Here is an 18,437-nt window from a genome sequence, read left to right on the forward strand (position 1 = left end):
GGGAGGGTCAGAGAGAGGGAGACACAGAATCTGAAACAGGCTCCAGGCTCTGAGCTGTCAGCACAGAGCCCGACGCGGGGCTCGAACTCACGGACCGTGAGATCATGACCTGAGCTGAAGTCAGACGCTTAACCGACTGAGCCACCCAGGCGCCCCAGAGAGAGAGAATCTTAAGCAGATTCCATGCTCAGTGCAGAGCCTGAGGAGGGGCTCAATCCCACGACCCTGGGATCATGACCTGAGCTGAAATCACGAGTCAGATGCTCAACCAACTGAGCCACCCAGGTGCTCCAACGACGAGGAATTTTTGAATTGCGTAAATGGCTTGCATTACGTTTCCACTGGAAAATGCTGGTAAAGAATATTTGAGGAAGGGGTTCTAGGAAAGAATTCTGGGGAACGTCAGTGTTTAAAAGATGATAGAGGGAGAGAGAAGCTGCTTTTGGAATTGTTTCGTTTGGAAACCCTTGAGTTTAGCTTAAACAAAACAAAAGCTATTCAGAAAATTCAGGATATTTTATAGAACTCAGGGTCAGAAAGCACATCCAGGACTGAGGAAGACCTGGGACTTGGAATCCACTAAGGATAGACTCAAACAGGGGCGCCTGGGTGGCTCAGTTGGCTGAACATCCAGCTTGATTTCAGCACAGGTCATGATCTCACGGTTTGTGAGTTTGAGTCCCACATCGGGCTCCGCACTGTTGGTGTGGAGCCTGCTTGAAATTCTCTCTCTCCTCCCTGCTCTCTGTCAAAAATAAATAAACATTTGGGGCGCCTGGGTGGCTCAGTCGGTTAGGCATCCAACTTCGGCTCAGGTCATGATCTCGCGGCTCGTGAGTTCGAGCCCCGCATCGGGCTCTGTGCTGACAGCTCAGAGTCTGGAGCCTGCTTCGTAATCTGTGTCTCCCTCTCTCTCTCTCTGATCCTCCCCCACTCACGCTCTGTCTCTCTCTCTCAAGAATTAATAAACATTAAAAAAATAAATAAATAAATAAATAAACATTAAAGAAAAAAAAGGAATCAATGCAAATAGTCTCACCAAGTCTTTTTGTCTGGGCCCCTGTATCTCTTCTCCTTTTCTCTGTGCACTTGCTTTGTTCTTTGTCTGCAACTGGCTTCCTCTGATCTACTTGCATCTGGGTCAGAGTGCAGTCTGAAGATGTACAGGTTTCGAAGGTGCAAGCCAGGGCGGCACCCAGCCCCTTTCCAAAGTTTAGCTGCGGAAGGGGAGAGACAGACAGTGTGGCCCCTGGAGGGAGATATGGCTCCAAGGAGGGCTGGTTGGCTTGGTTGGTTTTTGGTAAGATAGGAGAGGCGGGGGCTTATTTAACCGGTGATGAGAAAGAGCCGGAAGAGAGCGAATGGGTGGAGATCCCAGGGGGGGGGGGGGGGAAGGCTGCCTGCTGGATGGGCTGGATGCGGAGCCCCAGTTGGGAGGAATGACCTTCTGCTGTGCTTGGCGGGAACTCGGGGAGCATGGGGTGATATCAACAGCCTTCAGCTGTGTCTGCGGTTTTCCCACTTAAATAGGAGACGGAACTGTCCGGTGGCATGGGCCTGCGACACCGATCAGAGACCTGCGGCGAGCAGGTCTGGTGGATGGGGACTGGGGGAGCGCGGGCTTCCGTCCGCAGCTGCTCTGGGCTGGTCCGGTCCTCTGCCCACACTCACGCTGGGACACGTACGCGCACACACTCATTTCTAAGCCCAGGACTTGCAGCGGACTGCAGCGTCCTCACCCATGTTCAATGTTGGTGCTCTAACTTCCGGTGTGCTGGTAATTGCAGGTGGGGGCCTTTGGAAGGTGATTAGGGATAGATGAGGTCACGAGGGTGGGGCATCACGTTGGGATTCGCATCCTCATAAGAAGGGACAACAGAGACCTTGCTTCCTCTCACTCTCTCCCCAGGCCAAGTGAGGACAGAATGAGAAGGCAGCCGCCTACAAGCCCGGAAGCGGGCTCCCATCAGGAACTGAGGCTGCCAGCACCTCGATCGTCGCGGACCTCCCAGCTTCCGGAAGTGGTAGGAAGACTCGTTTGTGGTTTAAGCGATGCACCTGCGGCGTGTCGTTGCAGCGTCTCGAGTAGGCTTGGCCTATACATGCCTCAGTCCCCCACGTGTGCACACAGGTTCACGTCAGCCCAGCTTGCCTGTACCTGTGTGTCCACACCCACGTGTTACACACAAGTACGGATGCAGGGGAGAGCAGTGCGCATGTCCACGTGGTGGCCTGTCCCCTTCTCCCTTCCACGCCCATTCCTGAGCCGCAAGCATGGCTTGAGTTCTTCATTGCCATTTATTGGACCCTCCCATGGAAGAAAGGGGTGGGGAGCAAGAAGAGGAAGCTGTCTTTGTTAGGACTGAACCAGGGAGCCCAGGGGACCTCAGAGGAAGGGGACTGGGACAATGGGGGAAGGTGGCCAGTGGGGAAGGGCTGGGCTGAAGGAGGGTGAGGGCAAGGGTGGGGTGTGGGAAGGCCTGTGGCCGAATCTTTGAACTGGCCAGGGCTGGGGGCTCCGGTGTGGTGAAGATGCCCTCAACCAAGCTTTCAGAAGACTGTGTTCAGGAGCATGGATGTGCTCAACACCACCCCCCCCCCCCCACGGCCACCCCCCAAAGGTGTCCTCAGAGCCCAGAGGCAGGCAAGGACCTGGCAAGGATTAGTTTCTGGAGGGCAGGGAAAGGGGGGCTCAGTTGCCCTCAGCTGGGGTCCAGGCCTGGTCCAGAGGGATCCTCTGGGATGTTTTTTCCATTTCTGGTTCCCGCTTTGGTTCCTTTGCCACCAGGACCTAGGGAAAGAGATCTCAGGAAAAGCCCCCGGTCTGGACCTGCTTCCCCAGCTAGGAGTTCCAGGGGGACCAGAAGCAAGGGACTGACCAGGTTTCCACGTCTTCAATAGTCTCTGGCAAGGGCTGATTGAGGGTCTCAGGCAGGAAGAGGGCAGCCCTGCCTCCCAGGAAGGTGATGGTCCCAAATATGACTTTGGGGATGAAGGGCTGCCACTCCCCTGTGATCTTCACCAGCGGGGCCATCATGCTTCCCATGTGGGTCCCCAAGTTGCCAATGCTCATGCCTGTTTGCCGGGGAGAGTTCAGAGTAGGGATTGGCAGCCTGTGTGTGGGGCCCCTGGGCAGGGGGCTAGAGGATGCTGCGATCCCACCTGACCCTGTATCTTTTGGCTCGGCCAGCCCCAAGCCCTGCACCTACCGAATGACCGTGGGGTACGGCTCGCTCGAATAGAGGAAGAGGCAGCTGAAGGAGCTGGACAAGCATCCCCTTCCCAAACACAGCCAGGGCTGTCCTCAGGGTCTGCGAGTCTGCAGACGGAAGAAAATGTGATGGGCCTCGGACTCAGGAGCACCTGAGTGCTGAGTGTTCTCACTCTTCAGCCGACTTTGTCTCCCTTTTTGCTTTGGCTGCTGGAAAGCTCAGGTCTAAATATAAAGCTGAGTAATGGTCCCTCGGCTATTTCTAGTGCTTTACAGGCTGTCTTGCCGCCTTTGTGTTTTTCCCCGGCTCTGGTTCCCTCCTCCCATATTTTGTTGTATATATTCTTGTCCTAAAATATCTCAAGTTCCTTTGGAAGGATATGGGCGTATCAACACACAAACATCTATATAGAAGTGGCTTTTCCAAGGTCTCAGTGGAGTAGGTGATGGGGGCTTCCCTGAGCACTGAACCCTGTTGTTTTCCCATGCCAGCTTGTCCTCTGTAGCGGCGAGGGCTTGCCAGATCCCTGAGCAATTCCTCGTACTGTCCAGACACCGCCACACTTTACCCAGTTTGAGTCAGATCTAGAAAGGAGCTTCGATATCATCTAGCCCAACTGAGTTATTTTCTAGATGGGAGACCTGAGCCCCAGAGAGTGCAGGGACCTGGTTAAGGTAACACAGAGATTTAGAGGTAGAGTCTGCAGATTTGGAGTCCCTGGCACCCCACTTCCCAGCCCGTGGCAGCCCGTGACGTCCACGGACATGCTGGCCCTCTTTCAGAGGGTTCTGAAGTAGCTCCAGCTTCTTGCCCGAGGGCACAAAGATGAGAGCCAGGATGCACCCTCCTGCCAGGAGTAGACCACTGGCCAGGGTGCTGTGTTGGCCCAGATGGTTTATGGAGAGGAAGTGGATGAACTTGGCCGGGAAGTCAAGCCCACCAAAGATGAGCTGGAGGAAGTAGAGGTTGACTCCAAATTCTGCCACACTCATAGCCAAACTGTAGTGGGCAAAACCAGTAGAAAACCTGAGGGCCAGAGAGGGATGGATTGGCACCAGCAGCCAGACGGGGGTCTCTCCCCCCACCGGTCATTGGGTCACCAGGATGACGAACGGTTTCGTTTCTTATCCCAACTGCAGCTGATTGGTAAGGGCTGATCGAGTGCTGTTTTGAGCTCTCTGGGATTCTGCCTGGGCTCAGCGCCAGGATTGATTGGTTATGCCTGACGTGGGTGTGATCTAGGGTGTGGGGGCAAAGATGTCCCATAATTGCCTCCAGAGAATATCAGGACTGGCAGGACTCTGGGAGACCAAAGGAGGTAGTAAATGATCGTCCCTTCGTCGGGTAAGCGTTTAACATCTAGAATGGGAGAGGTGAGAGTCAAGCTGTGCACATGGGTCCGATGCCTCCCCTTTCCCTCTGGGGCTCATGGCATCCCCTTTGAAGTTCCTGGACAAATTGGACCCTATTCACGTAGGGATGGAGAAGGGCCTCAGAGCCAGGTCACAGAAAGGGCTTTGAAGGAGCCGCAGATCGTCAGACAGAAAGAGAAGACTAAGGAGAAATATGATTTCTGTCTTCAAGCTCTGGTGGCCAGTCTTGCTCTGTGGGGTCCCAGAGGGCAGAGCTGGACCGGTGAAGGCAGTGACAGAGAGGCATAGAATGGGGAAATTGCCATGGCACGATGTGAGCTGAGAGCCGTGAAGGGGTTTGGAGCATTTGCCTTGTGGACGGGGTGGGCGTGACCCAACAGGGAGGCAGACCCTGATGGCTGGACCTGGGTGTGTGACAGGGACATGAGCAGATTTCCAGGGTTGGGGCTGGGCTGGGGCAGCCAGGGAAGGGGGTCTCTGGACTCCTGGGCCTTCCCCTTAGGTGAAGCCACCACAGGCCTTGTTCATTACCCTTGTTTGGCAGAGGTGCTAGGGTGTGGGTAGGGACGGGTGGTGGGTTACCAAGCCAGGGAAAGACAGAAGGTCACACGGCACAGGTCGGGTGTCCGGAAGAGGTCAGCTACGCTGTACTTGGCCTTGGCCAAGGAGATCTCCTTCTGCGGGGTGCGTTTGAGCTCCTTGGGGAAGAGGTAAGGGAAGGGTGCCATTAGTGACCAGCTGGTGGGCAGGAGGAAGGAGAGAGGGAGGTGCAGGCCTGGTGCCTCTAGAGAAGTTTGGTTGGGACATTCAATGTGATGTTAGCTCGTGAGCAGGGAAACAGAGGCAAAGGAGGGTTCCTGCTCCATGCCATAATCCCTCTCGGTTCTCACCTCCACGGTGAGTTTTTCTTCCTTTTCCTTTTTGCCATTGAGGGCAGCAACCTGCCAGAGTATTTTCAGAGCCTTTGAGAACTTTCCAGACAGGACCATCCAACGTACAGACTCTGGTATCCACCTGGGTTCCAGAATCAACTCACAGTGGCTCCCCCCCATGCCAGAAGCTTTTTCTTTTTCTTTTTCTTTTTCTTTTTCTTTTTCTTTTTCTTTTTCTTTTCCTTTTCTTTTCTTTTTTTTTTTTTAGGCACTGGAAAAACATCAACAGCCAGGGCCAAGGGGTAGGAGGTCCAGAAACCCAAGCTGTTTCGCTGCAGATTTCATGGAATTTAAACTTGGCCAAGCTTTGCACCTGGACTGGCTGCAGCCAGCACAAATTCTGGGATTCTCTTTTCCCCCTTCCAGAAGAGCCTTTCCTCTGCCCCCCTACCTGGGCCACTTGTTATTGCTGGGTGTTTTCCTTAGCCAGGATCCTTGGGCCTAGGCCAAGGCAGGTGGGTCCCGGGGAAGGGACAGCATGTTCAAGGCTAGACAGCTGGAGGGTCCTGGACATCCACCTCCCTGTTCTTCTCTGGGTCGCATTCCAGGGTGAAGAAGGGGGCAGGGAGACAGTCCTGGGGCAGCTTGGGAAGGTGGCTCAGGGTAGGGTGGGAGCCTAGGAAATGGATTTGAGGACCCTTGGATTCTGCCTGCAAAGGAGGGATTCTGCTGTAGCATAAGCACCGCATGGGGTCTTGAGATTGGCAGGTGGGCAGACAACCTCACTGTCCCCACCTCCGGGCTGTACTTTTGGGGGTTGGTTTGCACTGAGCAGACCCTGAGTGTCAGTAAGAGAAGACGAGCGGAGGCAGAGGTGTGGGGAGATGTGAGGAATGATGTTTTAAAAACATCTGGTCTCAGGGGGAGGCACCTGGGTGGCTCAGTTGGTTGGGCCTCCGGCTTTGGCTCAGGTCATGATCTCACAGTCCGTCAGTTCAAGCCCCACATCGGGCTCTGTGCCGACAGCTTGAAGCCTGAATCCTGCTTCGGATTCTGTGTCTCCCTCTCTCTCTGCCCCTCCCCGACTCACACTCTGTCTCTCTCTCAAAATAAAATAAAAACATAAATTTTTTTTTTTTTTTTTTTTTTTTTAAAGTCTGGCCTGGGGACGCCTGGGTGGCTCGGTCGGTTAAGCGTCCGACTCTTGATTTCGACTCGGGCCATGATCTCACAATCGTGGCGCCCGGCGTGGAGCCCGCTTAAGATTCTCTCTCTCCTTCTCCTTCTGCCACCACCCGCCCCCTGGCTCCCCCCTGCAACAAAAAAAAGTCTGGTCTGAGGTGGGATCAGCTGTGGTTGTGGCCTCCACAGGCACCTAGGACCCGGCTCCAGCAAGGTCCTGGGGGAGCAGATACTGATCAACCTGCCTCAGACCATCGGCCCAGCTGACAGCGGTGGCCTCTCGGGCTCAGTACTACCCTGTCTTGTTTCTGCCCTGGTGGCCTCCATGGCTCTTCTCTGAGCAAAGTCCTGCTCCCAAACACCACAGCCAGGACCTAGACTCCATTCTCCTCGCCCCGAGAATAGTAACCGTGGCCTCCAATCAGTGAGCCTTCCTGTGAACCAGGCCCACGTAACCCTGGGTGACAGGCATTATTATCTCCAGTTTGCCTAGGAAAATCTTGAGGCTCAGAGTGGGTGAGGCTTGCCCCAAGTCACAGAGCGAGGAGGCCTGAACTCTCGACTGTATCCTGCTGACCATCTGCCCTTATTTTGCCTCCCCTACTCTCTGCTCCTTCTCTGCTCCCATCCCAGGCTGTGGACATGCCCTGGCTCCGCCCTGGACCCTCTGCCCACCCCTCTCTTTCCGCAAGATTGTCCCGCCCCCTCCAGGAGATTCTATTCTCATTTTCAAATGGAAACCCATATCAGTTCTGTGTCTTTTTGTGTAACCCTAGGGGATTGTTTCACTTCTCTGAGCCTCAGTTTCCTCGTCTGTAAAACAGGACAGTCACGTCTCCTTCACACAGAGATGCCGTGAGGATCGGGATGACATAGGGCGATGCCTAGAACAGGGCCTTGCATGCAGTAAGTGCTCAATAAAGGGTCACTCCAAGATGTCATCTCTTTTCCTGAACTCATTCATCATTTCCTGTTCTTTGGCCCCAACTGCATGTCGGAGACTCAGTTCCTGTCTTCAACGTGTTCTTAGGTTTGACTTACTGATAGTGAGCTCTTGACCTCTTTGGCGTCTCTGACCCAGACACCCCAATTCTCCCGGGTCCCAGGTTTAAGCTTTCCTTTCCATAGAAGAATCTGTAAAACCCCAAGTCCAAGACGGTCCCCAACTCTGTGGATTTTTTCCTTCAAAATGCCTCTCAGACTTGTCCCTGAGGCTCCTCTCGCCCACACGGTCATGTCCCCTCGGTCTCTCATCCCCTCCCGCTTGGGTTGGTCCTTGTGTGCTGTTGTGTCACACACAGGAGCTTGGTCAGGACTTTCTGTACCACAAACATGTCTAGAGGCATTCTCTGTCCCTCACACGAAGTTGAGGCTACTCTTCTTTCTGTGCCCTCTATGGCCTGGCACCATACCGTCCATCTCAACGTACCCCCTTCCTCCACCGCAGGCAGCCCCTGGATGCCCTCCAGACACCAGCCCATGCAGCATGCCTTTGTGCATTAATTCCTCCTCCTCCTCCCTGCAATGCCCTTCCTGACTCTGGGACAGGGGTGTCCTGGGACAGAGTCAGCCGGCTTGGTCAAGTGTGGGCTCCCTCTGTTTGGCCCTGGCAGGCATAAAGAAGGAGATGAAGAGGTGGGGGCCACATACCATGACGACAGGAAGAAGGCGAAGAAGGGAATGGACACGGTTAACTGTAGCCAGAGCCACTGGCGGATGGCATAGGCAAGATCCGTCAGAAAGAACGGACCGCCGGTATAGAAGTAACCAAGTAAAGTTGATATGATGGCCCGCGTCTGGATGGACACACGCTCGGCACCTGCAGGAGGATCCCAAGGACCAGATTAGAATCCTGCTGGGCCTTGGGCACCTCCCTGTGAAGGGGCACCAGCTCCTGCCCACCCCCTATCAGCTGCTTGATCTGACTCTGATCCTAAGGGTTCATCCCTCCGATTTTACAGATGCTGTGACTGAGGCTCAAGAAGGCAGGACTCGGGGCACTGGTGGCCCAGTCAGTTAAGCGTCTGACTTCAGCTCAGGTCATATCTCGAGGTTCGTGGGTTCGAGCCCCGTGCCAGGCTCTGTGCTGACAGCGCAGAGCCTGGAGCCTGCTTCGGATTCTGTGTCTCCCTCTCTCTCTCTGCCCCTCCTCTGCTCATACGCTGCCTCTCTCTCTCTCAGAAATAAATAAACATTAAAAAAAAAAAAAAAAGAAGGCAGGACTCAAACTTAGGTCTGTCTGACTTCTAAGATCACACTCTTCTTTTTTTTTTCTTTAATTTTTTAAATGTTTATTCATTTTTGAGAGAGAGAAAGAGAGAGAGAACGAACGAGCCAGGGAGGGGCAGAGAGAGAGACACACACAGAATCCGAAGCAGACTCCAGGCTCTGAGCTGTCAGCACAGAGCCCAGCATAGGGCTCAAACCCCACAAACCATGAGATGATGACCTAAGCTAAAGTTGGACGCTTAACCGATTGAGCCACCCAGGTGCCCCCCCGCCTTTAAAAAAAAATTTTTTTTTTTTTTTAAGTAATCTCTACACCCAACGTGAGGCTCGAACTTACAACTTTGAGATCAAGAGTTGCAGGCTCTCCTGACTGAGCCAGCCAGGCGCTCCCCCGAGCCCACACCCTCGACTGCCTCTCCAGAGGCAAATGACTTCCCCTGTTTTGCCTCAATGTCCTTATCTATAAAACTAGGACCACAGTGTCACCTACTTGTGGGCGTGGACTGAATGGGTCAGGTGCCTGCCAGAGTGTCAGGCCCAGGGGGAGTCCTCCGTATTGATAGTTGCTGTTATGCTGGGGGTGGGGTGGGGGTGGGGGCTCTGAGATCCTGGGAGGAGCAGCACTTTACTTGACCAAGGTCATAGGGAGCCTGTGTTGAGCCCGGCCCGGACTCCACTCTCTTGGCTTCGGGCTGGGCCCACCCCCCCAACACCTGTTCCCCCTTCCCGTGTGGCTCACTCAAGATAACGGGGCTCAGGGCCATGCCTGTGTGCTGCAGCCACTCAGGAAGCTGAAGATCATGTCGACGTGGAGGTTGGGGCTGAAGGCTGCACAGGAACCACTGGCCGCCAGCAGCAGGTAGCTGCTGGTCAGGGTCAGTTTGCGGCCAAACCGGTAGCTCAAGGAGAGCAAGGGCTGAGTTAGCCGAGGCGAGCTAGCTGAGACAGTGACTCTGCAGGTCTCAGGGCAAAGGGTTGGATGCCTCCCCTCCCCCCTCCCCTCCCAAAGGGCCAGGCAGGGCATGGAACTCCCTCTTCAGACAGAACCTTACTGGTAACTGCTATTTTGGGGGGACAGGTTTGCAATTCCACGTTTGAGTTAATGAGTGATCGCCTCTACCCCCTGCTTGGTGGCCTGAACAGAGGTCAAAGGACTTCTTGTCTCCAAACAGTCCACGTGCCCCCTCTCCACTGCCACACAGCCATTACATGGTGTCTGAGGACCTTGAGGGTTTCCCCCAGGGTCTGAAGAGGTAGGGAGACGCAAGCTGCAAGGGCTTTGGGGCAGAGAGAAGGCTGTGGCCTGGAAGGGCTTGGGACGTGCCCGAGGTCACACGGGAGGGACCATGATTCCTGTCTCCCCCAGCTTTCTTTGGCTCTTCGGGGGTGCGTGGGTGGTCAGACTGAGGTGGGATGTCCCCATAGGCAGTGTCTCACTTGTCAGATAGATTTCCCGGCACGATCCCCCCAATAACCGTGCCTGGCACGAAGAGAGACTGGGCCACCTCCTTGAGTTTGCTGGAGACGCCCGCGAAGTCCCACTTCACAAGAGAAAGGTGGTCCAGCCTGACTCGGGCCAGACCAGCCATCCCAGCCCCCCTCAGCCTGTGCCCCACGGCGCCCGCCCACACCTGACTTCCCTGAGCCTGGCCCCCTCATCCCAAGAGTTATTTCTGCTTTCAGCCTGGCCTAGGCTTTGGGGTCCCTAACCCATGATGTGTGATGATAATTTCTCTCCCAGCATGTGTGGCCTGTCGGAAGCTTCTAGAGTCTACTTGGCTGTCGCAGTCGCACCCGGGTCTGCTCTCAACATCTTCCCTCATCCCCTCCAAGCTTGCCCTCACCCCGTGGCTCCCTGCCTGTCTCTGCTTCACCTTACACACCCAAGGTCAGTGCTCATCCGCACCCTAGATCTCTCCCTCTCCTCCATGGGGACAGCGTTCTGTTGTTGCCATTGTGCTCTGTCCCGCATCCTCTGTCTCTGTCTCTCAAGTTCTCTCCTTCTTAGAAACTCTATCTCCTCCATATCCACTTCATTTCGACCTTCCCTTCAAAGCCCAATCTCTTGAATGAGAAGCTCTACTTGCTATCACCCCGTCCCCATATCTCAGTTCTGCCCCCACCACTCCGCTGGAACTGTGCTCGCCAGAGCCACCCGTGATGTATTTTTCACCAAGCCCAATGGAACCTTCTGTAGCCTGACGTGCCCTGACCTTTGGAGGCCCTTGATGTTGCTAACGCTGACCCCTCTCTCCACCTGGTTTCCTCACCCTATTCACCCCTCCTCCTTCCCCTCATGGGCTCCTTTCTCTCTACCCCTTCCAGATTCTCCAGGGCTCTTCCTGGATTTTCCTTTTTATCCGCTCTCCCCAGGAAATGTCACCTGCTCCTATGGCTTCCATTTCTGTTTTATGAGGAAGACTCCAATCCATATCTTCAGCCCAACCTCTCTTCTGGCCTCGAGACAGTAGATTCAGTTGCCTTCTTGGAAATTCTACCTGGGTGGTGTCTCACGGTCACCTCAATGAGACTTGTCACCCGCTCCATGCCGGGTCACAGTCTCAGTGGCTGGGAACCCTCCTTTGCCTCATCCCTCTCCGCTATACCGTCGTTCCATCCTGGAATCTTCTATTTCCACCACTACTGTCTTCGTGCAAGAGTAATGATAGCAGCCAGTTTTTATGGCGGGCTTAAAATGCACCAGGCACCACCGTCCCTAAATACGCACTTTCCATGTTTTAACATCTTCAGTCCTCACAACAACCTTATGGTGGGGCATTACTGCCATTATCATCCCCGTTCTACAGATGAGGAAACTGAGGCCCAGAAGTGATTACTGCATTGATCTTCAGACAGGCCTTGCAGCCTTTGATTTCCGTTCCTCCTCACCATTCTTCCCCTGCTAACCAGAATGACTTTCTAAAACCACTCAGTGAGGTTCCTGTCTTGCCTAAGGCACGCACTGGCTCCCTCCTGCCCCGTGGATAAAGAGAAAGCTCTATTAACACAGATTTACAAAGCCCTCATGCTCTGGCCCCTGCCTACCTGTCTGGGCTAATCTCCTGCTAATCCCCAACACGCACCCTTTGTCCAGCTATCCTGAATTACTTGTGTAATGAAGTGGAGAATGTCATTGGCCAAAAATGCCTCACAAGAATGTTTTGGACGTGAAATAGTGTGGGGGAAGAACCACACATCCCAGGGAGCCCTTTCCATTTTCCTCTGCTGGAAGTGAGGGGGATGGGGCTGGACGAAGACCCCAGGTCCGCAGGACGTCTCCACGGGGCCCAGCATGGCCAGCAAACCCAGCGGGTTCTTCTGGCCGAGAAGGGAGCCTGTGCAGTACTTGTGGGTGACGTAGGAGGGAAAAGGGTAAAGGAGGAAGTGAGGGGGTGTGAGGAGGGGCCAGTGGGTGTCTAGAGAGACTTTTGGTACTTCGTGGCATGCTGTGGAAAGCTCCTTTAGGAAAATCTAAAGGGAAGACCTACTGTCCCCCTAAATCCATGCACTGCCCCACCCCCCTTCCATAGTAAACAGTACATTTCCCAGGTGACCCAGTAGTTGAGTGGGGCCATGCAGTTCTTGACAATGGAAGGTGAGTGGAAGAAGACATGCTTGTTACTTCCATCTCATTTGATTAAGAGAGAATCTTTGGCCTGGACTTGCGTGTTTTCTCCCTTCCTGTCTCCTGACCATGAGAGCAACTCTGGGAGCTGCGTGTCGAAGATGGCAAAGCCGCTATCCCTCTGGGTCCCTGAACGATCCTATGGAGCAGAGCCACCCCCCCCCCCCCAACCTGTAATTCCCAGCTCAGAGCCATTGCATGAGAAGAAGAACCACTTCTATATGGTATAAGCCATTGAATTATTGTTGGCTCTTTTGTTATGGCAATGTAGCCCATCCTAATACATCCCACAAGAAGTGGAAAATGGAAATTCGATTTCCCCTCCCCCCAACCTCCAGGTTATTTAGTGCCTTAAGAAACCATTCTGTCTTGGGGCACCCGGGTGGCTCAGTCAGTGAAGTGTCGGACTCTTGATTTTGGCTCAGGTCGTGATCTTGCAGTGCCTGAGTTTGAGCCCCACATCAGACTCTGCACTGACAGTGTAGAGCCTGCTTGGGGTTCTCTTTCCCTCCCTCTCTGCACCTCCCCTGCTTGTGTTCTCTCTCTCTCTCTCTCAAAATAAATAAATACATAAACATTAAAAAAAAAAAAAAAGAAAGCATTCTGTTTAGACCACGAGAGGGTCAATGTCAGACCCATTTGGATTAGCTTAAGGCTGTCTGCCCTTCTCCACTGAGACCAGATCTGCTGAGTCTTGGTTTCTACCATGGTACTTGTGGTCACCGTAGGCATCAGCATAACTGTCACAAGATAGTTTCTACCCGAAAATTGAAGTAATTTACAGGAAATACCATTCCTAAAATGGACTTTGAGTCATGTTTAAAACATGCCCTGGGGCGCCTGCCTGGCTCAGTTGGTTAAGCATCCTACTCTTGATCTCAGCTCAGGTCTTGATCTCCGGGTCATGAGTTCAAGCCCCATACTGGGCTCCATGCTCGGTGTGGAGCCTACTTAAAAAAAATGATTGAAACATGTCCAAATCCTTCCAAATGGCCCACAAGTCCCTGCAGAATCTGCTCCCAGATTTATCCCTGTTATCTCTCTGCTCTCATTTTCTGCTACTATCTCCCCATATACTCCACTGTACTTGGTCTTCTTCTTCTTCTTCTTCTTCTTCTTCTTCTTCTTCTTCTTCTTCTTCTTCTTCTTCTTCTTTTTAACTTTTTAGTGTTTATTTTTCAGAGACAGGGAGAGACAGAGCATGGGCAGGGGAGGAGCAGAGAGAGAGGGAGACACAGAATCCAAAGCAGGCTCCGGGCAGTCAGCACAGAGCCCGACGTGGGGCTCGAACTCACGGACCGCGAGATCACGCCCTGAGCTGAAGTCAGCCGCTTAACCGAGTGAGCCACGCAGGCGCCCCAAGATCAGCATCTTGATGAGGGTAGAACGTCTAGTCTGTTTTGCTCTGACGGTACTCCCATTGCCTAGCACCGTGCCTGGCATTCAGTAAATGCTCGTGGGATTGAAGGAGTGAGCCTTCCACAGAAAGAACAGAGAAATGGAGAACCTTAGTGGTTAAGACATACTGATGCCTAATGAGAGGTCATGGGGTTCGCACTCCAGATACTAGTGGGAGGCTGTTCACTTCACCACAATGGGCGTATGTCAGGATGGAGAGGGCCTAGGCTGTGTACGTAGGATCTATAACCGCGTGTGAGCACGAGGAGCTGGAAAAACTTCACAGTCGGACTGGAGAAACCTCTACGGCAAAGTGTCTACTAACTAGGGAATGGTAACATGAAGGTTTAAAGCTCAGAAGAAGGTGCTTTGTGGTAAGCTATGAAAAACATCTTGGACTTCAAATGACTCTAAGTTGACCCCAGAGACTTCATGGCTAATAAAGCTCATCAGAACGGATGATAAAAATGTGGCCCTGCAGGTCAGTGCAAATCCACGGGGCTCAGACCTGAGATATGCAATCACAATGGTTTGAATTGTGTCCCCCCCGCAAAAAAAGATAGGTTGAAATACTAACCCCAGTACCTCAGCATGTGACCTTATTTGACAAACAGCATTGTGGCAGATAAAATTAGTTAAGATGAGGTCATACTGGGGTAGGTATGGGCCCTTAACCCAACAGGACTGGCGTTCTTGTAAAAAGAGAAGATACAGACACGTAGGGAGAACATCATGTGACCATGGTGGCAGAGACTGGAGTGACGCATGTGTAAGCCAAGGATCACGGTCAGCCACCAGAAACTGGAAGAGGCAAGAAAGTATTCCTTCCTAGAGCCTTGGGAGAGGGCATCCCTGCACCTTGATTTTGGACTTCTAGTCTCCATTATAGAAATTCTAGGAAACAGATACACTGTGTGATTCTTCTTGGATGTTTGAAAGACCTGTGGGCTTGGTGGGTGGTAATAGGAGGGAGATTGGGAGTGGAAAGTCATGGCAGTGAGAGAACCAGAACCAGAGAGAATTGGAGAGATTAAAACACAAAGTTTTCTGATGTTTGTTTTTGAGAGAGACAGCACGAATGGGAGAGGGGCAGAGAGAGAGGGAGACACAGAATCTGAAGCAGGCGCCAGGCTCTGTCAGCACAGAACCTGACGCGGGGCTTGAACTCATGAACTGCAAGATCACGACCCCAGCTGAAGTCGGATACTTAACCAACTGGGCCACCCAGGTGCCCTAAGAATTGGAATGATTTTTAAAGGCATCCTGGATGGGCATTAAGGAGGGCATTTGTAATGATGAGCACTGGGTGGCGTATGTAACTGACGAATCGTTGAATTCTACTCCTGAAACCAACACTGCACTTAACTAACTAGAATTTAAATAAAAATCTGAAAAGAAAAAAAAAAAATAAAGGCATTCTGGAATTTGGGGGTGGGGGGGAAAGGAAAGATACTTAGAGACATTTTTGGCATGCTTCTGTGTGGTGAGCTGTGCAAAACCCTTGAGGAGGCCTTGTTAAGAAAACCTATAGCTGAAGATTCGATTGTTCTTCAAGGTGTTGAGAGAGCGTGATTTATTGCTCCTTCGACTTTGACTCCAGACATAGGCTGGGCCACGTGGGGTCTGCCGCTTTAGTCGGGTTACGCTATTGCCGGATTCCGTAACAGCCCCCTGTTGTGTGTTCCTCTCTGCTTTTGTATTTGCTATCATCTCCTTATTCTAGAAATGTTGTCAGTCGTTCAGGCCCTAGGCACAGAACAGGAAAGTTCAAGGCCCAGAGGGGAATCACAGGGGTCTGGGGGGGAAGGGCCTGTTCGTCCAAGCCAACTCGGGCCTCTAAGGGCTGCAGGGTGGGTTTTAGGACCCTCAGACGGGTGAGCTGGGCACCCACAGGGCTGAGATTCAGTGATGTGGGAGCTGTGGGCTACGGCCATCCGGAGCCCTCAATCCATGCTCCCCACACTCTCCAGACTTGAAAGAAAGGCCATTGTTTCCTCTTAATGTCCTAGTAAAGCTCTTTCTGAAAAATTCCAGCCTTGTCTCTGCTGAACTCAGAGAAAGGAATGTGTGGTCACCCCTGCCAGGAAAGCTTAGGGGATCAGAGGGGGAGGGGAACTTCCCTGGACCCTGGACCCTGTGCTGTGCTCTCTCACGTCACTGTCACCCACCATCTGTGCCTTCTCTGGGGGTGGGGAGGGGGGAAGCTCCTTATTATCCTGTTATACAGCTGAGGTGGAGAGGGGAGCTGACTCCCCAGGTCACTGGCTCTGGGGGGTGGAGGTGGGACCTGCATTCAGGCTTGCTGTTCCCATGAGAGGAGGGCTAGGTGGAAGCTGGGGAGTGTGACAAAGCCATAGGGCCCAGGTGAGCTGGGAAGAGCCATGACAGCTGACTCCCCTGTTACTGGGGGTCCCCCTATTCTTCTGGTGGGGACAACCCTCTTAGTTCTCAGGACATGTCTTTTTTTTTTAAGTTTATTTATTTATTTTGAAAGAGACAGAGCATATGAGTGGGGGAGGGACAGAGAGAGAGAGAGAGAGAGAATCCCAAACAGGCACTGTCAGCACAGAGCCCAACGCGGGGCTCAAACTCACGAAACTGAAATCACGACCTGAGCCAAAATCAAGAGTCAGATGCTTAACCTGAGCTGCCCAGACGTCCCTCAGGGCATGTCTATTCACCATAACTGTGACAACAGCAGCCACAGCAGCCACAGCAGCCACTGACATTAGCTGAAGGCTCCCCAGGGGCTGTGCCCTGTGTAATGCTTTCCTTGAATGGTCACACTTGGCTCTTTTCCTCCCTTTTACGGATGAGGAAACCAAGACTTCTGGCCTCATGACATTCCTAGTGAAGGGCAGAGTGAGGATGTGAACTCTGTTGCTGGATCCTGGCTCACGATCACATGCTGTCCATCTGCGGGAAGGGCCCCTTGCAGAAGTTAACTAGGGTCACGTGGACTGAGGCGGTTGCCAGATGCTCCGCCTTTCTGACCACCGGCTGCTGGGGTGGGGGCGGGGCGCCACCTGCAGACCCTGCCTCCCCTCTGGAGACCCACCTGTAAGGTGAGGCCCAGCCATCGCTTTGCCTCTGGGGACCTGAATCCCGCTCCACCCCACCCCAAGCAGGTGGAGCATGAATTTGCCACAATCAGAAAAATTGCTGTGTTCATGTTACTGTCTGGCTGGGTCTGGCCACTGACACTTGCCTGGCTGGGCAGGGACCCCTTCTCTGGGCTCTCACAGCTGAGAATTCAGGGAGCCAGGCATGAGCCACACCTGACCCGGAAAAGGGTACGGTACCTTGAGGGCTGGTGAACCCCGTGTTTGCTGGGACGCAGATTCCCATGCCCCCAGGTGCTGGAATGGAGTCTGGGAACTTGGCCAGCCCACACTGGTGAAGTGATGCTTGACCAGGTACAAGACCTGCAACCTTTGCTCCTGGCCAGGCTCCCTGGAGTCTGAGGTGCACCCTGGGGAGGAAGCAATGTCTGAGTCACTCCTGCCAGGCTCTGACGGGGCATGGCTTTCATTCAGCGTTATCTGAGCACTTACTATGCGCCTAGCCTGGTGCCGGTAAAGATGGGTTAGAAAAACACCTTCCCCACCCTGGGGGAAAGTTGGATCTGTGAACAACAGCCTCCTGGGGCCACAGCGGACACAGAGATTGTGGGTGGGCTCATGCAGTCCTAAGGAGCCTGCCTGCCTGGGTTCGACTCCCAGCTCCACCATTTATGAAATGTGGGACCTGTCCCTTGGTTTCCCCATCTGTAAAAACGGGACAATAAAGATGTGAACCTCAGCGTTGTTACAAGGATTAAATGAGTGCATGTGAGCAAAGTTCTTAGAAGCTTCTGGCATGGGGTGAGCACACAGTAATTGATGATTGTTATCTATGGCTCCCTGAAGGACTGTCACCTCTCCAGCTAGGTTCTGTGTCCCTGGAGGATGTGGATGGTGACTCTCACTCCTCTCTGACTTCCCAGGGACCCGGTGTACAGCAAGTCACCCGGACATCTGGAAACTTCTTTACAGGTATCGAGGTACCTTTGACTTCCTCCCCATCTCTCACCGTCACGTCCATTCGGTCTCCAAGTTCTCCAGATTCTGACTCCCCAAACTCTCTGGTGTCTATTCCAATGGTCCCTTCTGTTTATCAGCTTTCCCCTGGATCCCTGTGTCAACCTGCTAACTGGTCTGTCTGCCCCTGGACTAAAACTCTCCACGAGCCACTCCCTGCCCTGCAGTCAGAGTGACCATTCTTACGGGGTGATCTGAGCGTACCACTCTCCTGCTCAACACCACTCGATGGCTCCCTAGTGTCTGGGGACAGACGCTACACTTTCGTCTAGCATCCAAGCCAGGCCCTCCTCTTCTCCAGCCCCATATCTGGTGACCTCCATTCCCCATTGCTTGCCCCTCCAGCCTTCCTCTGTCTCTCGAAGAGGGATGTTTTGTTCTCATCCTGCTCCTGTGGCTGTGCATTTGACTCCACTGGTGTTTTGGCCTGGGGCACACCTGCTTACCTACTCTCTCCTTCCTCACAC

General features: G+C 53.3%; 1 protein-coding gene across 1 annotated transcript; it reads right to left on the reverse strand.

Annotated features, from left to right (window-relative positions):
* Window positions 1-1,654: 1,654 nt before the first annotated feature.
* Window positions 1,655-11,415, reverse strand: SLC22A8 (solute carrier family 22 member 8). The gene is given in 12 exon segments (XM_058686583.1): window positions 1,655-2,791; window positions 2,876-3,086; window positions 3,213-3,277; window positions 3,279-3,319; window positions 4,024-4,238; window positions 5,168-5,283; window positions 5,476-5,599; window positions 8,290-8,458; window positions 9,608-9,640; window positions 9,643-9,767; window positions 10,306-10,409; window positions 11,383-11,415. Coding segments are annotated over 12 exon segments (1,335 nt in total). The 3' UTR covers window positions 1,655-2,692.
* Window positions 11,416-18,437: the final 7,022 nt, after the last annotated feature.

This window comes from Neofelis nebulosa, chromosome 10, assembly GCF_028018385.1.
Source record: "Neofelis nebulosa isolate mNeoNeb1 chromosome 10, mNeoNeb1.pri, whole genome shotgun sequence".
NCBI classification, from domain to species: Eukaryota; Metazoa; Chordata; class Mammalia; order Carnivora; family Felidae; genus Neofelis; species Neofelis nebulosa.